Source organism: Phallusia mammillata, chromosome 3 (assembly GCF_965637545.1).
Source record: "Phallusia mammillata chromosome 3, kaPhaMamm4.hap1.1, whole genome shotgun sequence".
Taxonomy (NCBI): domain Eukaryota; kingdom Metazoa; phylum Chordata; class Ascidiacea; order Phlebobranchia; family Ascidiidae; genus Phallusia; species Phallusia mammillata.
Window position 1 is genome coordinate 24,676,338 of NC_137254.1, and position 23,797 is coordinate 24,700,134.

General features: G+C 36.3%; 5 protein-coding genes across 7 annotated transcripts in view; 4 read left to right on the top strand and 1 right to left on the bottom strand.

Moving 5' to 3' along the window:
* Positions 1-50: 50 nt before the first annotated feature.
* On the bottom strand, positions 51-9,024 carry LOC145218294 (putative ATP-dependent RNA helicase DHX34). Of its 3 annotated transcripts, none has more exons than XM_080085705.1 (22): positions 8,959-9,024; positions 8,438-8,628; positions 7,990-8,070; positions 7,722-7,926; positions 7,469-7,653; positions 7,159-7,276; positions 6,813-7,022; positions 6,457-6,582; positions 6,281-6,385; positions 5,838-6,033; positions 5,397-5,521; positions 4,926-5,100; positions 4,444-4,637; positions 4,062-4,175; positions 3,707-3,822; positions 2,979-3,144; positions 2,527-2,655; positions 1,907-2,122; positions 1,298-1,505; positions 1,046-1,210; positions 348-592; positions 51-227 (listed from the first exon to the last, which is right to left on the bottom strand). In XM_080085705.1, the coding sequence occupies exons 1-22, from the start codon at positions 8,959-8,961 to the stop codon at positions 84-86; spliced, it is 3,417 nt and encodes a 1,138-aa protein (XP_079941831.1). In that variant the 5' UTR covers positions 8,962-9,024; the 3' UTR covers positions 51-83. The 3 variants fall into 3 exon arrangements, with proteins under 3 accessions (XP_079941831.1, XP_079941829.1, XP_079941832.1); XM_080085703.1 differs by lacking the exon at positions 8,959-9,024 and adding an exon at positions 8,750-8,952; XM_080085706.1 differs by lacking the exons at positions 7,990-8,070; positions 8,959-9,024 and adding an exon at positions 8,750-8,952.
* Positions 9,025-9,038: 14 nt separating this feature from the next.
* On the top strand, positions 9,039-11,033 carry LOC145218303 (PACRG-like protein). The gene is made up of 4 exons (XM_080085715.1): positions 9,039-9,223; positions 9,296-9,451; positions 9,783-10,010; positions 10,502-11,033. Exons 1-4 carry the CDS (start codon positions 9,104-9,106, stop codon positions 10,655-10,657), a joined length of 660 nt encoding a protein of 219 aa, XP_079941841.1. The 5' UTR covers positions 9,039-9,103; the 3' UTR covers positions 10,658-11,033.
* Positions 11,034-11,091: 58 nt separating this feature from the next.
* LOC145218301 (equilibrative nucleobase transporter 1-like) lies at positions 11,092-14,618 on the top strand. The gene has a single exon (XM_080085713.1). It carries the CDS (start codon positions 12,833-12,835, stop codon positions 14,234-14,236), a length of 1,404 nt encoding a protein of 467 aa, XP_079941839.1. The 5' UTR covers positions 11,092-12,832; the 3' UTR covers positions 14,237-14,618.
* A 1-nt stretch (position 14,619) lies between these two features.
* LOC145218296 (uncharacterized) lies at positions 14,620-18,501 on the top strand. The gene is made up of 5 exons (XM_080085708.1): positions 14,620-14,807; positions 14,900-14,990; positions 15,573-15,802; positions 15,882-16,031; positions 16,378-18,501. Exons 1-5 carry the CDS (start codon positions 14,700-14,702, stop codon positions 18,052-18,054), a joined length of 2,256 nt encoding a protein of 751 aa, XP_079941834.1. The 5' UTR covers positions 14,620-14,699; the 3' UTR covers positions 18,055-18,501.
* A 74-nt stretch (positions 18,502-18,575) lies between these two features.
* LOC145218297 (uncharacterized) overlaps positions 18,576-23,797 on the top strand; it is a 43,239-nt gene continuing 38,017 nt past the window's right edge. Inside the window, exon 1 of the mRNA XM_080085709.1 lies at positions 18,576-21,233. The gene's annotated coding sequence lies outside the window, so the exon portion shown is untranslated. The remainder of the gene's footprint in view (positions 21,234-23,797) is intronic.

Sequence of the window (23,797 nt, forward strand, 5' to 3'; positions counted from 1 at the left end):
AAGCTATTAAGCACAGATTTTCGTACAATGCCTTTCTTACGACAATATGGTAATCTTCAAAAAGGTTTAAATGTATTTACAATTCAGCTTGCATGAAATCGCTTATGTTTTAAAATTTCAACAGCGGACAGCATTAAATCCTGGTCGCATACGTCACAATGCCAAGATCGCTGCAGCGAAGAGATAGATTGTGAAGTCATATTAGAACTTCCCGCCTCTTCGGACGCCTGTAATATAAAAATCAACGTTACAAAAGCAACGTAATTAGATGATTGCTCGCTTCGGTTTAGAGAAAAGTACAAATTGAGTCTGGAACAGGCTTTCAAATCATGTGCACTTTTACTCACGTCCTGCGAATCCATTTTAGCACCAGGATCACCACAAGCAGCTTGGTGTCGTAATCGCTCGGATATGGTTAAGGGTAGTTTTATTTGGCACGTTGGACAAGTCCAAAACACACGTAAATAATCGCCACCCATGTCTGGTGTGCCCTCTTGTAGACAATTGTAGGTAAGAAATTGAGAAAGCGAGATTCCACCCTTGATTGGGTTAGGCTTTGCATCGGTTAACGCCACAGCAAAACTCTTTGCACCTTAATATATAAATAAGGTATGATTGGCAAGACAAAATATTAAAAGTTAATTATGTTATGTGGTTGGTTAGTTAATTAAAGTATTGTAAAATTAGACCTGGACGTGACTTATGAGATGATTTGTTTTCCAATATGCTACAACAGTGGAACCAAACACACATTAAACCATCATTGCAATGCCACAACGCAACTGTGGTCTGTTTAGGAGTTTCTTGAGACTATACTTTACCACGGAGACTATACTTTAATTGTTTAATATGTGTTTTTTACCAGACTCAAGGCAGTATGTACCAGAAAGTAAGGCAAAAGTTGGACACATTATTTTGGAGCAAACCACAGGGACAGGAGGTGTCGATGGCCTAACCAGCCAATTTTAACAGGCCTGAATATGTGACAATTGATTACGAATGTGTACACACATCACACTAATGTTATAATTCCTATCATAGGAACCTTTAACAAGGTCGTCGCCGTTGCATCCAGGTCCAACGTAAAGTTTTTTCTTCTGCAGCGCAGTAAAGCGACGAAGTCGATACACGATTTTGCTATCCAGAAACTCGGCAAGTTTGTCGCCTAAGAAGCGTTGAAGCTTCAGGGTTTTGCGACTTCGAGAAGGATCTGTGTACAACGTAATAAGTTTTAATACACGTCACTCATTTACATAAACGTACGGTAATTGATGAGAAATTTAACTTTTCTGTTTACCTCCGTCCTTGGTTTTACTTCCAGCCAATCTCAGCCGCAAAAGCTCTTCCCAGGCGCTTCTTAACTGCAAAGTAGAAGCAACCGTGGACTGCGCAAGCTCCACATCAGGCACGTGTATCTCAATCCACTCGTCAACCACAATGCGTTGGCAACTTGCATCTGTGTCAAGTGATTGTGCAAATAGCATGAGAGACTGAAGGGCAGGAATCTAAAATGAAACGGAAATTATTTATGATAGCAAAAACATAACAAAGGTTCGTTGGTGTTCATCAATGGTTCCCAAACGTTTAGGAAAATATATCTTTTGTCATTTTATCAAGTCTGTAGACCCCACTTGGTTGAGACAAACAAAGATCTTAAGTTATTACGAACTAATTGATATAGTTCAATGTTAAAATAATTGTGAAATGACAAAAATAAACGAAAACGAAAGTTTGTAACTTGCATATCAATAGTAGTGCAGAGTTGCCAATTTTTTTTTTAAACCTTGAAAGTATTTGTATTTTCTTTATTCAAGGACCCCTATTAGCGAATTCTAAGTTGGAATTCCCGGTATAGGCACTTGAATGAATTCCCAAATACAAATACAATTACATCTTATGCACTCACCCTCATCGTGTTGACCAAATATGGCTTGGTGGTTTCAAGGAGGGACACATATGTCAAAAGTTGGTGGCGATGGCCAAGTAAACCTCTGTGACCCGATTGACCTTCCTTTATTAGGGCCGGATCATCTTTTCCAGTCGGCTCCAATTCTTGTGGATGATGGGCAAAGTATCCATTGGGATGAAGAATTACAAAAAGTTTGTTCTTTGTGTGAAAAACCTAATTAGCGTCCAAGTATGTTTTAGTTCGAAAGCTAGTTGGTAATCTTTGTTCGAAAAATACATTCGCATATAAATGTAGGCACTTGTAGCCCACTAGCGAATTTAACTTGCAAAAAAACGGCAATTGCTTATCTTACGGTGATTCTTGTTTGGTCAATTTTGGTTAGGTAAAGCTTTCAACAACAAAAGTTAAAACGAAAATCACAAATTCGGCGCCAAATTTAACTGGGAGAGCAAAAAAGATATGGACAGGTGTTATCTTTAAACTAGTGTTTATTTTTGTGTTACCTTGAGTCTGTTAATGAGCTAAAATTGATCGTTAACGTTGTGAAAACCTGTGAAATTTCTTTGTAATATGTATCTAAAAATATATGCGATGTAATTATTGTAATATGTTGTAACCTGATCAGAATCTGGAGAATATGAGTTGCAGTCGTCGGGAAACGCCAAGTTTGGATAAAGTCCCGAACATAGTATGATCTTGAGCATGATGATATCACGCAAAGTAAACTGACGACGTTCGCTTGTAGCCTGTACAAAAACAAACAAATGAATTACAGTTTCAAAAGCTTTGATATAATTAAGACTCGTTATACCACACACTTTTAACAGCAATTAATTTCAAAATTGTACGCCTTAATACTTTATTATTTTTTACTTTTACGTACTACTGTGTCGTACCGTAAAAAGCTTACATAATTTCAGAGTACATTTGAAACATTCACCACACAATCAGTAGGAATAAGAAATATGTTTGCAACTATCCTAAATCAACATGTAATTTAAAACAAAAGAAAAAGTCGTACATGCAGAGAGGGGCAACTGTCCACAAGTTTAAAGCAACATGGTTTTACCTGATAAAGTTTATCCAGATTGTGTCGTAATTTAAATTCGAGGTCTTTCACATTAGCAGCCAAAGAGGACGCAGAATTTTCGTCCTTTTCTAATTCTTCGTCTGAATTGTCTACCTCGTACTTTCCTTCTTGCAGCCTCAACACTTTGCGTTTTCTTGACTCGTGTCTTGGAACACGAAGGTTTTTATAATATTATAAAATCATTGAAACGCTACATACGGATCTGTTCATAAGTTTAACGATGTAAATAACGGCCCAAATAGACGTAAAAAGTGACATGCTTATTATTCATGCTTTTACGTCTATTTGGGCCGTTATTTTCATCAGTAAACATCTAAAACCAGAATTTTGGCTGCATCAGTGACATAATGATTAAAGTACAAATAAAAAATGTCTAAAATTGAAAATGGAAGTACGAATATAACATCAATTTTCAAATGATTGTTTTCTGCAACTTTCGTAAAATGGGAATGGAAATTTGGCTTAAACAGCTTTTAAAAGTGTTGCTAAAAAGCGGAACAAGTTGTTTTGAAAACGTAGATAGGGATATTTGATATCAAATTTGATTTTACACTAACTGATCGAGAATCTACACAATAAAACTAATTTTGTAACACTTCGGAATAAATCGTATCCGCTTCTGAACCGCAACGTATCAAATAATTCCATTTCATAAGACACTTTGAAAGGACAACACAACTTAAATATATTCTTACATCCCCACACACCTCTGTTCGTCTTTCATCTGAAATAGACGTTTTCTATGGGAGTGACGTCGCCTTCTGTCGTAACTGGTGCCCGCAACCTCGTTATCTTTTTCAACATGAGACAGCAAAGCGTTACCCTGAAGTTAAAAATTCGAGATTAGGTTCGCCATATATACAACAAAAAAGGGAAAAAAATCCTTTAGAACTCATGCGCTCTAACCCGAGTGATACTGGATGCAACTAGTTTACGCAGGACTTTATAGAACAATTGTACCCGTCTTTACTGAGATAATAAATTTTTAACGTGTATTACTGGCCTATTACAATGCATTAGATATGGCTTTAAAATCAAGGCTTGTTATATTCACCCCTTTACCTGTAAAAGATCTTCAAACTGCCTTTTAACGTTGGCCATCTCGTAGAAGCGCTGCTCCTCTAAACAGCGCCTTTTGCACCATTTGCGACTGGAAGACTTTCCTTCACGTTTCACCTGAGAAATACCAGTAACAACTTATAATGCGGTTTAATACACAGCTAACTATAAAAAAGAGGGACTCTGCGACCCATAACGTCCAAAGGTTAGAAATATTAAAAAACAAAGTAACTATTGAAGCCACACGCCCTAAAAGATTACAGGTCTTGGCAGATTAAAAGAAAATGGTGCATTTTGAATCGCCACAACAACCATAAAAATTGGTTGCATTGGTTTGATGCAGTCATCAAACAACGTTTGTGTTTATTTGCAAAATAGAATATACCTGAATCCATTCGTCAAAGAGATTTAGAAGTGTAATAGGATCCCCATGATCTGACTCAAGAGGTCTGCGTCTTGTACACGCCTCAGCGTTGTTATAGGCTGATCTGGTATAAGGAGATTGAACACTCAAGACTGAGGCAATGGAAATAACTGGTTCCGTGACATCAAACAGACTGCCCATAATCAGCATTTTGCCTGAAAACACAATGGCAGTTTATAAAAGGGTAGCGCGTTTTCTAATCCACATGAACGTATCAAAATTGGTAAACAACAAACGCACAAGTAACACGTGTCAAATATGTTCAAATACAGAAATCGTCCTGGGCCAGTGATGCTCAACAAACGATTTCAGTTGTACATATTGACGTATCATAGCTGTAATTTACAAATGCTAGAAATTGCATTTAGATATACACAGACTGTTTCAACTGTGCTGTAAGTTGCAGCTGTGATAAGTTACATGAGTCAACTAGGTTGCCATACCAACAGTTACGTCGACAGGTAACTGGGCAAGCATTTCGCCAAGCGGAGTAATCTCGTCTTTGGAGCCGATCGCTCCGTGCTCGTAGAGACAGCGCAGGGCGTCGTTAAGTGAAGCTTTCGGCGGTGGCTCAATGAAAGAGAACGATCGAATGTCGCCAACTCCCATACTCTTCATCTGGAAGTGAAGAAGTTTGTAAAAGTTAGTGTAAAGTCAGGACAATTGTGAATGCCAGTTAACTTATTATTTATACTCTATTGAGTACTGACTACCAGTTATGATCCACTTCGTAGTTAAAAAAGTGTGGCCATATTTTGAGACTCTGAGTAGGGTGTAAAGTGGGATCAATGGTGCGCCGCTAAGTTTTGATTATTTTAAAGGTGCACCCTCAGTTTAAAAGTTTCGGTGGTTTGAACACTAGTATACCAAACACAAGACTTAAACATAGATCAACATTAGTACTTTGGACTTACCTGCAGTATAAGAGAGTCAAGCGGGACACGTTGAATCTCTGGTACTGCGTAATCAGCTAAAACATCGTAATCATCTTCCGAATAAAGACGGAAGCAAACTCCAGGCCCTGTTCGACCAGCGCGACCTAAAAACCCAAACAATATGGTATTGGAGTTATATATGAAAACATATTTTTTCCAATATAATGCTTTGAAATGTGTTGAATCTGGACTACATGAGGCGAAGCAACTTTAACCAAAATATTTTATATAAAAGACAGTTTTATCAAATGGCAAACCCATTAAATAACATTATTCTAATTTAGGCATTATACCAAAAGTCTCCAAAGCATTACCACGAGAAGGTATAGAATAACCTCTATCCTGTTTTAGAATTCGAAACCACCAAGACTTAATAGTCATACAATGTTTAACAACATACATCAAAATTCAAGTTCAGACCTTTGCGTTGTTCAGCGCTTGCCCGGCTTATCCAAAACTCCTGCAGCTTCTTCATCTTGTACTGGGCGTCGTAACTCATCTCTTTTACTCGTCCCGAGTCGCACACAAACCTCACTCCGTCCACAGTCACAGATGTTTCGGCGATGTTAGTCGACAAAATGCATTTTCGGACACCTTCAGGGGCCAGATCGAACACCTTGAAACAAGGATTTCTAGCTTTAATCAAACCTAAGGTGAATAAGTGCTATAGTTTGATGCAATTGCGAACCAGTTATTCGCTTATATGTTGCATTTTCCTATGGCATAGATAAAGCGTTTTGTAACATGACGGTAAAGCTTACTCATATCGTATTTCTGCGTCAAAAAGCATACAAGTAACGCTATATTTATCTTATGTTAATCATAATTATTGTTCATAGGCCTAGGTGTCACTATCTCTATACCTTGTCTTGTTCTTCAATAGAAAGAGTACTATGAAGAGGAAGAACAATCCAACGCTTTGTTTCTTCTGCATAAGGTTTCACAGCATCCTCGACAGACGTTATTTCCTGTAAAACAAAACCCAAATCATAAGTTAAATAGATCTAGTTCTACCTGACTTCCAATGAAGAATTGTGACCTGCATGCCTGGTAGAAACACTAACAAATCGCCACGTTCTGTTGTAGGGTATTTCTTGTCAATCTTTTGCAAAATTCTGACATACGGTCGAGGGTCAAGACGTGCCGTTTTCGACGTTTGCTCCTCCTGAAAAAATAACATTCATTTCTCAGCCTGGTTGATCAATGTTGATGATTACCTAGTTTACCAATTTATTCATATATTTGTGCTACAGTATTGCAAAACACTTTTTAATCAATTGTTAGTATGTGTTTAATTGAAGTGTACAGTTGCATAAGTTTAGTAATAGGAGAATGGAACCAAGTTATAGTAGGAAGAAAAATGAATTTAATTGGGAATTACAGAGCTGAACTTACTACAGGAATTGGGTGATATTGGACTTGAATTGGGTAAAGGCGACCAGGAACCTGAATAACTGGAGCATCTTTAAAATACTTTGAAAATAGCTCAAGGTTTATAGTAGCGGACATAAGAACCAGTCGCACTTCAGACTTTCTATTGCCTGAAGTAATTAGATTACGAAGCAATCCGAGAAGCAAATCAGACTGAAGATGTCTTTCATGAACCTAGAATCAAATGACTTACATTAAAATTCCAGGCAAGTACACAATTAAACACTGATACAAAAATCTTTAGGTTAACCAAACAAGTTTGTTGTCAAACATATAGACTTATTCACGAAAAAATGCATACTTTTCATACCTCGTCTAGAATAATAACATTGTATTGCCCCAGCAATGTGTCCTGTTGCATTTGACGCAGAAGCAAACCCTCAGTTAGAAACAGGATTCTTGTTGCTTTTGTTTTAGTACCTTCAAACCTACAGAAACAGAAATATCCAAGTGACAAATTTATAAACACTATCTGTACAACAATAAGTAGTTTTTGCACACAGTTAATAAGTCTCATATTTAAGTTTTTTATTTATATATTTTATAGTTCCATATTCTCACAAAGTACCAAACAAGACTGTTACCTATAAAGTAATTGATGACTTTTTAAGAATTTTCACCTTATTTGATAAGCAACTTCGGATCCATACTGATTTAGTGTTTCATAAGCAACACGCTTGGACAGTGAAATAGCAGCTATTCTTCTAGGCTGCGTACAAGCAACTCGAGTGTACCCTGCATTAATTAAGTATTGTGGAACTTGTGTTGATTTTCCACACCCAGTATCGCCAGCAACTATCACAACCTGAAAAAAACCCCACATGTAACATTAAAAGCACAAGCACTTTACAAAACAAATACCTGCAACTTTACCTTGTTAGATTTAACTGCATTTACAATCTCGTCTTTATATTGTGCAATTGGAAGATTCCCTTGTTCAGACCTTAGTTTCTTTAATTTGGCAAAACTTTGCCGTTGCTTAAAGTCAATATAATGCAACACAGCTGATCGAAATTCTGTAACCCTTTCTTGTGTAAGGTCACAATCCCCATAAAAGTCACTATCATATCCTTTGTGTCTAAAAGCAACTTACATTTAGACCGGGAAAACACAACAACTATACATTTATATTTAATTAAACCTTGTCTTTTTCTTGTGCTTTTGCTCATGTGATACAAATTTCTCGAGGTCTTTAGTGACAACCGAGCAGTTTATTTTGTATCTGAATTCACATAAAAGTTATTGTTATACAAACACTTACATGTAAGTAAAACTGTGATTAAACTAACCTAAAAATGATTTTTTGGACAAATTAAAAAATGTACAAAAATCCCAGGTAAACATTTTGCAATTTTTTGAATCGTGCTAACACACAAATATAAGCTGGAAATAAACCGTTTTCAATGTTAATGTATACATAAGTACCAGCAAAGGCATGAAAATGGTGTTCGCTTTATGAAACAGTTGATTTGCATGTATTTTTCTCTAAAGATTTAAAAAATATAATTTCAAACTTAACATACCCCCTATATTTGCATTTTTGTACCTTTTGTTCAAAACATTGGCAAAATGGAACAGCAAAAACATACCGTGGGTGGTAATCTTTCGGAATTTTGATGTCACTATCAGCTGATACTTTGGAATGGTGCGGCTTTTCTTCACAACTGGAATCATTTAGCTTTCTCCTAGCTTCAAATTTTTGAAACCGTTTGAAGAACAACCAGAAATCGTCGTACTCTTTCGATCCGACTTTTATGAAGTCGTTTTCACGAAAAAATAGCTACAAAATGTCATGGTTATAGCTTCAAAAATATCAAACATTTTTTGGAGCAATTTTGTTATTGGAACCAAGACTTTACGGATCTTATTTGCATTTGAATTGTCAGTTATCAGTGAATTACCTTGTTCAGAGTGTGCTTGTGTTGATTCCAATCAAATTCACTCATTGCAATGTCAACCACGAAATCAACTTATTAGCCGAAACAAACACAAGCACCGTTCGGGGAAGTACCATATTTTAACCAAAGAAATCAGATTATTAAGTCAATTGTCAACATGTTTATTTAATAAAAAATAAAATTAACGATTTTAATCAAAATGGGAAACCTACCATATATTTTACTGTTTTCTTATTTTGTTTGATAAATCCTATTTGGGTTTGCCACTGCTCTGGATCAAAAAATTATGTGCACTTGATTCTGTTGGAATTTTGTTGACTTGTATCAGATTCAATTTGAGAATAGCAAAGCTATGATATGTCTCAAAACAAAAAAGCAACAATTTCGAATAAAACATCGAGATCAAGACTAGGCTCCGGAGATCAGAAACGAAAAGTTCTTCCTTCGGATAAACTAAATCCTAAAACGATCGATCCTGTATGTATACACAAACCTTGTGTGACATTATCCTGCATTGATTAGTAAATCTTGTTTTTTTGTATTTCTTAGTTTGCCAAACGATCTTCTCAAACAGCTTTTGAATCAGTTTATGCCAGAGGTGGGATTCCTTGTCGGTTAGTGCATGGTTCAGTGAAACATAAGTTGCAGTGGGATTTGCCAAAGGAACAAGTTCCATTTGACCCACTGCTTGTCACACTTGCAGAGGTTTGATGATTCATTTTTGTGTTGCATCCAATCAAAAGATTGATGTTTTAGTTATTTCTGTTGCATGAATATATATTACCTATTTTATCAGTTTTGTCTTGCAATAGAGTGTAGCCTGTGTTGTGTATTATAGCACCTTATAAGTTTACATAACCAATGGCAATTTGTGCATAATAGTAAAACTGATTGTAATTTATGACTAATCAATGACAAGAATCAGCATGTTACCTTTCTTTATGCATGTGCTTGCAATGTACTTTTGGGTCTGTACTTTTGTGTTGCTTGTAAACTTGAAAAGTAGCAATGAAATACTGATCAATTACTTTAACAGGGACTGAGAGAAACCAAACATCCATACACATTTGTGTCAATTGAGGGATTCAAGGACCTTTTAACTGTTGATGGTGCAAACATAAAAGCAACTCCTTTGCTTCATAAAATCGCCCCATCATTGCGAGCAGCTTTAAATTCCCCTGACCCTGGAGCGTTTGAAAGAGGGTTAGCTGCATTATCCAAACTTAGTGATTGTGTTGGGCCTGAACTTGATTCTATTTTGAAGGTATGCTTATTTTGTGTGTTTGTAATTTGTAGAAATTATTTATGTGACTTGATTTAAATGACAAAAGCTTAGATCAGGGGTGTGCAACCTTTTTCACCGTGGGGCCAAATACAATTACCAAGATCAGATCGTGGGCCGCACCCCCAGCTGAATTTAATTTGTTTCATACCAAATATGCTTATATTGAGTTAACAAGTAAAAGTCGCATTTATTTATAGTCACATTATTGCCAGGTCGCATAGAAATACCACCGGGCGCACCAATGTGCTATTGTGCTCAAAAATATATGATCATTGGACTCATTTGCCAGTAAATTCCAGCGTCTCCGCGGGCCGCACGAACTTTATCAACGGGCCGCATTTGGCCCGCGGGCCGCAGGTTGCACACCCCTGGCTTAGATTATTTGTTCAGCTTTGATGAAGAAATTTGATTGTTTGTTATTTTAAATAACAGTGTTTGATTTTTCTTGATTTTGGACTCCTTTTGCAAAGGTTTTGATGACTTGTCTTTCTAAGCGAATGACATCTGATCGCAAAAGAAGGGATGACATAACAGCTGTAATGCAAAAACTTGAGCTTAATGGGGGAAAGGATGTCTTGCCACTTATCAAGTCCAAAGTTCCTGCATACTGCTCAGTATTTTCATGAATTTTTTTTTAGTTTGAAGGGATAAAATAGCTTTTGCCAGTAGGCACTTTACCCTCACTGTGGTACTGTTCATCACACTAAACATGTATGAACTGAAATGACATATGTGTTGTTGTTTCCGTAACTTGTTGTTAGCCTTTACTCTTCGAAAATGGTTTTTGTATATACTTTGCATATTTGACTATATCTTTTGTAGCTTTGACCAATTCTTTTCTCTGTGTTACCTAGTGAAGTTGGTGCTCAAACAACCACATTGAATTTTTGAATTTTTTTTTATTGGTGCTCCATTGCTTAACCCACTCTTTTTTGTGAATTTTAAAGTCTTCCAAATGCTGAGCAGCATTGAATTATAAATATAAGCAAAATATAAACACGAGTCTCGGATTCTTGTTTGGCGAAAGGTCAAATCTACAGCTGCATTGGATTATGTTGAAATATGGGTTAATAAGATTATAAATTACTGGAAGTTTTGTAAAGCAAAAATATAAATACAGAAAATCCACATGCGCCAAGCGTTCCAAGTACGCAGTAGGGCCTGAGAGACTGGAATCATAAACCAACAACGTTTTTTCTTCCTTAAAGATGCACTGACCCAGGCGCTAAGTTTTGCAAAAATGCAAGGTGGCGAACGTAAAGTGAAATTGATTGTGACGTCGTCATCAAAGCGAAAAATGACAAAAACTATCAAATTTAAACCCAAGGACCAAGAGATAAACTTCCTGTATGCAATGTTCGTCACATTAAAATATTTGAAGTAATGTTTTTTAACATCCCTGTGATCAAATCACCGTTTTCCCAAACACATTTTTAATGCATGGTCATGGGTTTTACGTGTTCTTGCTGTGTTTGTTTTTGTTAACAATTGTAAATACTGACTAACCCACAAATACATACGCGATTTTTACCAAGCACTAAAATTTTTTACTTGCAATGTTTTTGTCTTGTCGTCATTGCTGCATAAACTTTACATCCTATCTGGAACTAGTAAACTGCTGCTGTGTGACTTTGTGTTACAGGAAAATCTAATGATTGAAGCGTCACTTCACCAAGGGATCAAGTGAACTAAGCTGTTCAACCAACGCTTGCGCCGAGTTTTTTTTTTTAATTCTATTGTAGGCTACTGTTGCTTTTTTCATGATCTTTATCATTTTATTTTTTCTCATTCTTTTAAAGTTATTCAGTAGAATAGTCGATAGTTTTCTCTCAAACTAGTTGCCTGGATAACTTAATATTAGTCCAAAGTCTACTAATAGCATGAATATGTACTTTGTGTGTGTGCTCTTTCTTCCGGCGCCTGAAACTATCCGGCAGGGTTTCTTTCGGTGGTTTCCTTTCCTGTCGAACCCCACCCTCTTTCCCTAACACGGGTGGTTAGTTTATAGGGCCCCCTCGACTGGTTCCACCAACGTTCCACCCCCAGTCGGGTTTACCCACAATGCGCCAACCTCACTTTCTTGTGAGCCCCAGACACTTAACGCCTTGTAATGACGGTGTAGCTGCAGCGCGTTTTGGCTCTCATCCACCACTTGTGCCCGACACTTTTATGCGCTCCATAACGTTTTAACGTTGTGCAGCTATTTCCGGCTTGGTGATTGTTTTAGTGCAATTGTGTCGCTATGTCGTCTTTCACCAAGCGAAATAAACTCAACTCAACATTTATCTTTGGTTCTGCACAGTGTTGGGATTCAATTCTTTTGTCAACGGGTTCTATCACAAAAGTCATATTTTTCAGCCGGTTCTACTACAAAACCTTCTTTGACAGTAACCAGGGATGCTAACCGGTTCGCTGATCTCATAAAATTTCGTGGGACGGTTCTATAGAACCGGTGCGAACCGGCTGAATAGAACCGGTGGCCCGGTGCGAACCAGCTGAATCCCACCACTGGTTCTGCATCATTTAAAACTGCTTCGTCAGTTGTGGTGTTATGTTTACATTTTTTACAAGCGCGGAAGGGCGCAGCAAACTGCAGTAGGCTATGCATTAACTACAAGAAATTAATACGTCAAGAGTCTTTATTTGGAATAGAACTGAAATGAACGAAATTATACCGAAGCAATAAGGGCATCAAAAAGGAAGCCGGAAAGAGCATCACAAAGAAGTTCAGGCGTTGTGGTCTTTTTAAAAGCATACCCAGTCGAATTTTTGGAACAAAATATGGGACAAATGGTTGAATAATGAACAACTTAGGGGTTGCAAGCATTATAACTGCCTGTGTTGAGTGCGTTCTATGTACTGGAGTTTTGTTCGGATGGCCTTCTCTGCAGTTCAGTTTGGACGATGAAGGTTACTTTCACAATTTATGCATCGAAAATGAGAATCTTAGCTCTTTACAGAATCTATCTTCGTGTACAGCAAGTGATGAAAGCTTTAATCTTGTATTCACTGTTGCCTCTTCATTCTATGAAATGCCAGTTCTGTTGTTTGGATACATATTAGATACCTTTGGAACACTTGCAATGCGGTTTTTGGCAACCTCCTTGCATTCTTTAGGTTATATGCTTTTATGGATAATGTCACCAAGTACTTCAGTGCTACTGTACCCAGCAATGGCAATGATATCAAGTAGTGGTTATGCATTATGGATGAGCAATTCACAATTAGGAAATTTAAATCCTTCATATAGATCTGTCTTTCTTTCTATATCCTCTGGCATGTCAGATTTATCTTCAATTGTGTATTTGTTTGTAAAGCTTCAACATGATCAAGGTGCTTCATCAAAATCCATTTTTATGGTGCTCTTCGTTATTACAGTGTTTCCTTGGTTTCGGAGTTATTTTCTTATGCCTAAAAAGACAATTCCTTATCCTGCAATGTCCAAGCATCATCACTTTGGTATTGTCAAGAAGCTACAAAAAACTTTAATAGTTGGAAATGATGTTACAGAAAACCTTTCTAAATCACCAAAGCAAAGTTTGGAGATTGACAAACTAACTATATCAAGTACACAAAAAGGAAAAAAAACGTTAAAACAGTGCTTGATGAAAGCAATCTTTTGGTCAAACTTGTACCATGTTGTTGTCATTAAGCTCCGCTTGTCTCTGTTCTATGGTAGTGTTCTTAAATGGCTCAGCAGTTTTCCCGACATCGATGTAGGTAGCTTCACAAATTGGTTTAATGTGGTGCTTTTATGTGGTGTCTTTGTTGCCCCTTTAAACGGGATGGTTGCTGATGGCCTAAGTAGTCATTTTAAAAGCAGGTTTCGGGCTGAGCAAACTGCTGTCTTAAGAGCTTATGCTGTTTCCATGTTTCTAACCAGTACATTTTCAGTTATCTTGTCTGTGGCAGCTTTAGCACGCAGTGTTTATCCAGCGTTTGTGTTTGTTCTTTTAACTAAAAGCTTTGTGTATAGTGGAAGCGGAGGATTTTTATTTGTAGCTTTTTCTACTGAGCATTATGGAAAACTGCTTGGAATTACCAGCTTGGTGATTAGTGTTTTTAGTCTAGCCCAGTACGCTATATTTAAGTTAGCTGTTTCCCTTGATCCTGACTTTTATGTAATTAACATTGCCATGTTGTGCCTCACACTGACCACATATGTGCACCCAATTGTAATCTTTTACAGCAGCAGATCAAGTTAAAACTGGTGCCAAAAAGTGTTATTTATTCCAACAAATGCTTGCACAAATAAGCTCAAAAATATTGCTGCCTAAAAACTAAATTCCTCATTGCATTTTTGTTCCCTGTAACTAATTGTGCCAGCTGCATTCATTTATTTTTTCGCTACTGTATGGTTCATTTGTAAAACAATGTTGGTGCAAAAAACTGATTTCCCTATTCGATCCACACTGTTCAATTTTTTATTTTAATTTATGCAATACTATATTGTTTCATACTTCAAACTTTGGTGTAAAAATACTGACTACCTTTTTGTTCGTTGATGTTTAATGTGTTACCTTGTGTATTTTAATTAATGCAATTCTTCAATTGTTTTAAAAAAATATCCTGACTTTACCATTTTCAGGTATAAAGCTAATTTTTGGTGAACTTTATTACAATGAATTGAATTACATCTAACAAACAATAAATTCCTTGCAAAAGAACATGTCAATTTCATCTGTGGTTGAAATATCACCTAACTATCAACTTCATGGAGTGGAATACCCAGATGAAAAAACTACATCTAATTCACTCATTAAAAAAGTTATACGGGTAAATGTTGTAAACATTTTTTGAAATGTGGTGCAGTAGGACACATTCCGTTTTTGTGGTTACTTTTGTTCATGAAATAAAAATGTTTTTAGTGGTTTCCAACTATTGAACATGTTAATCATGCCATTCATTTGTTGGAGTCATCAACCATGACAAGGTACAATGTTCTGTACAAACGAATGGGTAAGGTTGTTTTTTACAACTTTCTGCATTATGTAAATAATTCTAGGGATTGATTGATGTGATTTTTTTAAAACTGACACCATTTATGTTAAATATGAAAACAGGTTCCGAAAACTTTGGACTAGCATTACGTTTGACAAAAATAGCGTTACATTTGTTGCCTGTCAGAGAGCCAGATACTACTGACTCCATTTATTTTCAGTTTGACACCAATTACTGTTGGTTAAGAAGTCCATAAACCAATACTAATAACCCAGTTTTATACTTACGATTGTAACGGGTTGACAAAAGACCAATAAATACTAAATCTCTGAAATATCGGCACCTACCTTTAACTCAGAGTATCTCTAACATACTACACAAATGAACCAGGAATAGACTCAGATAAAAAGTATTCTTCTCACATGCTTTTTATATGATTTTTTTGATAACTTTCGTCGTAGCTAAAGGCTTTGAACCTGAACTACTACATATATGTAATAAATAACACTACAGTGTTGTTGCTAGTCACCATGGCTAATTATTAGTGGATACAAAATTTAAGTATACATGAGTTTTTAACATCAAATATTTGTTTCACAGGACGTGGTCGAGTGTCATTTAATATTGATGATGGAATACCTTATATCACAGAGAGAATTACAAAACTTGAATGTCAGCATGGAAGGGATCGAAACAAAAGTTATAATGAAAAGAGAAAAATGAAAAAGGCCCCTGCAAATAAAAAATATGTCAGAGTGCAACCTTCTTATAAGGCAGATTGTCCAGCCTACATTGATATATTTGAAGTTTCAAAATATCCACAATACAAGGTAAATTTAAATTTAAAATGTTTTTTTTGAATCAAATTTTAGAATATTATTGAGTAACAATGTACTTTATGCTACCCAGGCTATCAGTTTAAAGAAAAATCATAGAGATGCAGCAAGTCAGGCATTAAGAGTTGCTCTTGAATCTGACAATAAAGACATTGTCAAGGTTTCTGCCTGCAAGGTGGCATTTCCTCCACCTTATGCCCATCAAGGACATGTTTTAGGCCAGGTATTTTTTTGTATATGATTAAGGGTACCTAAAGGGTCAAGTAGTTTAACAGAGAATCAGAAGGACATAAATCCTTAACTATCAAAACACCCAGTACAATTAAAACACTAGCAAACATGTGGGAAGCCAAAAGTATCTCACTAAAATAAATCTAATTTGTTCTTACAAGTATTATATTATTTCATGTTGATTATTCAACATTGCAGAAAATAAAAAAGAACAAAAAGCGATATTTTAACAAATTGGTTAATTATTTTTAAATGGTACTATTCTTGATCATCTATCCCCATTTACAGACTAATTTTGCAATTTAGCTATTGAATAAAAATGTTGTTGTTGTTTAAAGGTAAATGAACATGGAAATGGTCGCACATTGGATCCAAGAATTATTGCTAAGATTGACCAGCTTGTTGAAGCAGGGATGGTTTCGATGAAGGACATTCAAAAGCACCTGAGAAAATTCGTCTATGAGGAAATTTTCAAAAATCAAGTTGCACCTTCTAAATCACACAAGCGCTTTTTTCCTACAAAAAAGGTTATCTGTGATTATTACATTCAGTCCTGCATCAGACAGAACAAAGTAAATGCAGACGGAGAAAACCTGACTTTTCTTATAAAAGACTGGGACAGTTCAATGAAAACTGACAATGTATTTCAACAATATGCATCAAATGCTTCAGATTTAAATGCTGAAGCTACCAAACGCAGCATTGTTTTAGGAGACAACAGAAAACCTTTGTGGCACAATAAAGAGATCCAGGACGAGAGTGAAGAAATTATTTCAGATTTAATTGAAGCATACATAAAGTATAGTCCACCCAAAGATGGAGAAACACTCCAGCGCCCTCCTTTATGTGCTACTAAACCCATGACAGAAAGAGTGTTTGAAATTTTGGACAAAATCAAAGAACTAGCCCATTGCACTGACATTGAAGAAGAGTTGTTGAACACTGAATCAAGTTTACAAATCATCCTTGACAGTTTGATAAGAGTTTCGAACCTCCACAAATCAAATGACTGCTCGCGAAAGCGTAAGTCCAGTGATGCAGATTTGGACCATTCTGTCAAAAAACAAAGATCGACAATTAATGTTACAATTGTTTCTAGTCCAAATGCTGAAATGGACAATGAAGACTTTCTAGGAAACATGGATTTTTCTCATTCACCAAATATAAATACTTTACTGTCAAGTACAGATTCCTTGCTACCATGTGTTGAGGTAATTACAGATGACCCAATTGAAGATGTTATTCTCACAAATGGGCCTCACCAGCTAACTGCCAATGATCTTCACTTGTTTAAATCAATGTCAACAAAAAACTTTGATTGTTTGACAATGGGCAATATGGTCAACAGTTTTTTATGGCAGTTGGCTCTAAACAGCAGTGAGGTTATGTATGCCGAAAATGCCGTCTTGCAAAATATAAACAATGGTTCTGTTGCTAAAGAACTGTGGGATAACATGTCACTAGAAGGAAAGAAGTATTTGTTTCTGCCGTGGAACCATTATCAAAATGATTGGGCTTTACTGATAGTGGACATTGTTAAACAAACATTATTGTGCATTGATCCACTGTGTCACATAGCAACCAAAACGACACTTTTGCAAAAAGCGTTTTCCTTCCTTCAAAAAATTCTGTTTCTTAAATTACATTTTAATCTGAAATCTACTGATTCGTCAAGCGAGTTTGACCAAATCGTTCCTTGGAACGTTGGTACTAGTGCAGTCTTTATCTGTATTGTTGCCAAATCTTTAACTTTTGACGAGTCGCTAAGTTCTTTGCCAACGTCTACCGAGAAATGCCGTGAGGAAATTTTGAAGATCGTTGTGGGACACTGCCTTGATGAGTTACCGAACAAAGGCATGTGCAAAGTGTGCAAGGAATGTAATCAAAGTGGTGCGGGATGGATACAATGTGCTAGGTGTGCGCAGTGGTTTCACGTTATATGCGTAGGCTTGACATTTGATCAAGCTGAAAACGGTATTTATTTCATTTGTCCCCCGTTCGATTCGCCAACGTAACGCATTTCAATAAAAACGATCGTCATATTTTACTATCGAATTGTGCCACATTTTAGTGTATTTTCCAGACTAAATGCAGCAAAAAATGTTAGAAACGAGCCTATGTCGAATACTGTGTGCGTTTTCATATGATTTCTATGATGAATGTTTTGATGCTTATTTGTTCTGACTAGTGACTACTTATTGAGTGTACGTGTCATGTTGTTACTCATCTTAAATTTGGACTATCGTTAACTATGCTACAACATTTACTTGTAATGCAGAAGTAAAAAAAAAACAAATTAATATAAAATCCCAATTAAGTGAAGACCAGTTATAAGTGTGTACACATATTTCACTTTCATGCACAAGCTTGCTGTTGTTAGGTTAGCGTTTGTCACATTTTGATGCAATGTTACTTAACTAGGAGATGCAGCTAACATTTTCACCAGGTCAATTTATTTTTAGGTGATGAATCATAACAGGGATAATATACTTAGATCCTGTCGTTCTGTTACTGTGTCTTTTGTAAAGTTTACCAACCGAACAACAACAAAAGTAAGACTTGAATGGGTGGATTACCAAGGCAAGAGGGTGTGCTACTGCAAGGAACTCAAACCCAATGACCATTTTTCAGTGAAAACTTTTGTTGGACATCCCTGGGTTGCCTGCGAAAGTAAATACAAACACCCACTTTGCTTTAACACTGAAAGAGAAGGGATTTATTTTCCAGTGGCCTCAGATTTTTCAGGCAATGTGCCAACACAAGCAACAGTGGACATTTTCTCACCATATAAACAATTGACTACACTTTGTCTTCAATCGATATATCAAAATATAAAACAAAAGGATTGTGTAAATCAGCTAAACATTAGCAGACATTTTGTGAAACAGCTTGAAAGCATGTTTGATGATCAAGAAAACCGAACTACCCCTATTGTAATGTACCGTGTCACCTGACATAGAATTTTTCATTGTAATAGCACATTATTGTACACACCAGCAGCACAGCAAAAGTTGTTGAAATGCCCATTTCTGGGTGTTTACTGTTTACCATGCTTTGCAGGGAAAATAATGGATTCTGAAAAATAATGCCAAGTTGTAGAACCTGTTGTGCAACTTTTGCACTGTGCAGTCAGCAAAAAAGGAACTATTGCTTATGCTTTCCAAGTTTTGTGCCTAAAGGCACAGGTGTGTGTTTACCATTTTATCAATGTTTCAATTTGCTACTATTCTTTTTTGCCATATAAACGTTTATTTATGAATAAAGTATCTACAAAATGTGTAAATATATATCAATGCTTTTCATAGAATCTCCCTTTCTCCAAATTGTAGGTATTATGTTCTTTCTTTTATGTAACTGAGTAAGTCGTAATGACTCTAAAACAGTGATTGTGGAATATGTTGCGCAAGGTAAACAGTTTAAAAGCAATTGACAATGCTCGTTGATCTGGTGCCAAAAAGTAGAATAAATAAAGCACATAGTTAAGCAAGGTGTTAGTGGTGTTATGGTCTCACAGAACGCAGTCTAGTTGCGCCATGGCACACAGCTATCACAAGTGAGCGAATCCAACAAACAAAAAACTACGCAGCACTGGGTCTACCTATTAAAAAACGGTATTGAGTCCACAGTCATTACGTACTAATTGTCATTCCAAGGTTTCGCGCCAGTTTCTTGGACAAGCACTTAAAAGATTTGTTATTATGACGTCTTTCGCGCCGTTTGGTCACATGGTTTCGTGATTCTGTCGTTCTGTGTTTTGTTGCGTCGCAAAGCGCCAGAGGGAATTAAAACGAACGAGAGTCGGAAAAATAGCAACGTCGGCCAAATTTGATTAAGCCACATGTGGTTGGGCTAGATTTACCTTTTTATAGATTTGTAGTAAACACGGGCGACCACATGTAAATGCTCGTTAGGTGGGTTTGTAAAAAATGAAAGTGGTTAAAATTTTACATTCAAATTTTCTGTTTAGGCAAATTATGCGCCTTCATTTATGTTTTTTCTGTGTTTATAAGCACTCGAGTGAGTTGCATTTGTCTAATGTTGTCTTGGGTGGAAATTGATCCAAGATACGTTGTGTCAATATTTAGCATTGTATTGACTATCAGGTGTGGATTTGTGGATTGATTTGGTACAAAGTGCAATATTATAGAATGCTAATATCAGACAATGTAATATCATTTTTTAGTATTTGTATGCCCAAGGGATTGTGACAGGAAAATGATGTCTGTAACTATAATGTCATACACATAATGTGTTTTGGTTACACTTTTGTTTGTTGCATGTGCTACTATTTAGATACTTGTTTATTTTGTGTTGGTTTTGTTTGTAGTCACTACCTAACTTTTTTAGTTCTCCGGGTTGTACTTTTTAACTCAATGCATACTAGGGCGGTAGGGCCACAATGATGGTCTGTTTTGCAATTACATTTACTTACAACATTTCATGTATATATTGTTTTGATTTCTGTAAACAGTGCTTAGTAAATACAAGTGTCTGGATATATCATAAGTATGATAATTAAATAAGATAAACAATTTTAGTTTATTGAATAGTATGAATACACTTTTCACTTTCTTTATCTAATTGAATAAGTTGTGATTGTTTAAATAAAATTTTATTTGTTTGAATGATGTTTTGTTTTCATACTCTGTAATTACCTGGTTCTACATGGCCAGATTTTGATGCCATGCTGTCAAAATAAATTATTCAATATTGCAATTCAGTTAAAATAGATCAAATTCAAAGCAGATGCAAATTAAGGTAAATGTCAATTGGAAAAAAATCGTGTAATAACTGCAGTGGAATTATCTTCTAAATATACAACTAATTGTTCATACCTGTTGGTGTATTTTTAATGAAATGTGTGCATTCTGTTCCAATTTTCCCAGCATTTTATTCATTACAATGTTACATTTCAAGTGTATACATGGGAAGTGACCATAACAAATCTTAAGAGCTATAGATTTTTATACTTTTACATAGAATGGGTCTGAATATTATCAAACCTGAGTGATTTGGTTCGTTCTGTTCTAAGGGTGCTAAGTAGTTCAATTAAATGTAGGTGTTTATGTGTTTGACTTTTTGCCAAGACAATCCTGCTTGAAGAACTGCTACAGTTATTTAGAAATTCACTACAACTAAAGAGCAGATATTAATGCCTGCCTATAACAACCTCATCTGCATTATACATATATTGGTAAGAACCTTTAAATCCACTATTTGCAAAAGTATAGTTTTTTTTAATTACACTATTTTGTTTCACTGTGCTCGTAAAGTCATTTTGAAATATGTGTTTTTTGTTCAACTTAGGTGTGTCAATGCTTAAAATTACAACAAAATGTCGAAAGCAAATTAATCATACTGAAACAAATCCTGCTCATTATTAACAAAAATTGCCACTATATTTTCCAAACTGATATGTAAGATAATCAAGTAGATAGTGCACCCTTTTTGAGGGTTGGAGTCCGGTCTAGGCCACTAGTGTTTTCTTTAGTAAGAAACCTATGTGGTGTTGGAATGCCAAGAGAGGACAAAAATAAAATAAACAAAGCTACATTAAAAATATATTACTAATTTTATGTTTAAAAAAGTTTAAAATTTGGATTTATGGTCCCAAATGCATAATTGGTAAAAAAACAAGTAATCTTCTATTTCAAAATTTGTAACATTTAAATTGTTGACTGTTTATGTGAAAAAATTCAGAAACATATTGTCGCTAGATGGCGCTTGTGATTCAGTACCGCATTTGGACTTGACAAAACAGCGTTAGACATTTCCGGTGTACACTGGCGTAGCTGGCAATTCCCCAAACCAATGTTACGAAACGTAGCACTTGCCTCTTTTGTTTCATAAAAAAATAATAATGTTCACGAAAATAGGAATTAAATCTAATCAATCTGTTGATACGAGCAAACAATATTATCTGAGGTTCAAGTCTTTGAAAGACGTTGGTCGAGAATGTTCAAGTGTACGTAACTTATGTACAGTTGAAAGTACACATTTCTTCTAGGTAACTCTATTTCAAATCGTTTAATGTGGACAGCAGACTTGTAGAACTGCGTGGATTTGACTTTTTTTACCGTGTCATGCAGACATCCTAAATTGCAAACTTTTTATCATCTCCTGCTGTAACGAGTGCAACATAGGGAATTTTACGATCTCAGCTATATAGTGTTTGCACACATTGACAGGTTTATGAGACAAAGTGAAAAATCCACAGTCCCTAACACGTTGCACCACAGAGAAAAATAGGCGTCGGTAAAATCCGACTCGAGGAACAGGAAAAATATTGTATGTCATATCAGGGAAGTTTCGGACAATATTCGAAAATTTTAAACCTAGTGTGGTTGTCACATAGCTCATGTTAAATTAAAATGTGTTAGCTCCCCGTTTTCCCTCGTATGCAGTTTGCCTTGACAACTCGTTTATATCATAGGATTATAGCTGTATACGATTTGCCAATCCGCAAGTTTTATTGTGGCGCCAAGAAAACTTTGTTTCGCCTTCGACAGCTTGCGCCCATTTCGCCTTTGTTTGTTAAATATTTGTGCCCGTGGTAGGCAAATCCAAGCAGGTGAAACAACATATAAGACTTGGGCAAAACAATGTCTATATTTCATTTTATTTGCGGGGACAATACAGTTAGGTGATATTTTTAAACTGGTGCAACAACATGTTGTTTCCTAAAATTTCAGCGCACACAGTTCCGATACACGCGTTGCTTTTGTGCACAATAAGTGTCAGGAACCGATGTGAATTTATCAGCACCTCTCAGGTACATCGTTCGAGTTTCAACTGCCACGATAAACCACGCAGTTTTATGGCCACCAATAATCCTATGACGACTCCAACTTAACAGCTTTTAAAGCCTCACTTTTCCCAAACATGGCCCCAGCAACGCCCAAATCGAGTGGCTGCTGTTGACTCGCGACTTTCCTCTTATGGCAGAGGTACGACGGCTCCGTAAATACGGACGAAAACTTTTCCAAGAGCCGAGGAGTCGCTCAATTTACGACCTCAGACCTTTCCTCACGCGAAAAAACTTTGGCCATTCGGCGTGACACAACACTGAACAAACATGATGCTTTGCTAGCGGGTACCCGAAAATTGCATTTTTCTCCACGTCTTAAGAATTTTCTGCCGGTCGCACACGCGAACCAGAAGATCCACTTGCGCTCTCTGTACTCTTCATTATTCAAACTCGAACACTGATAGTGCAAATAGCCACCAGCCGACCACACGTGAAAAAATGGACTGTTCTGTGGATTGGGCAAACAGGTTGAACGAAATTGCAATAGACAGAGAATTGAGATTTCCGTGTGATGAAGTGACCTACAGACGTGTACTTTTTTTCGGCGCCAATGATTTACGACAGAGTTAAGGTGGTTGGTTATTTGGGAAGTTCATTCTGTAGACGTTGTTTTGCGGCGAAACTGCTCTATCGAAAAGTTGAAACGAGGCCACGCGGCCTTTCTTGACAGATTAGTAAAGCTTTGGGGAAATAGACGTTGTTTTTTTTTTGTAAAACGAATTTCAGATACCACTTTAACAGAGAGTATTTTAGTGCTATATGAGAGGGTTTATTTATTGTTTTGTAAGATAAGACTTCACAAATTATTCATTTATTTTTATTAAGGCGTAAAGTAGGTGTGAAAAGTAATAGTCATATTTAGTTTTCGATTTTGCATTAAGTTGTACGCCGTCTGCTACAGAATGAACATGAGGGTCTTGCACTCCGTAACGCCCATTAAAGTAGAGCCG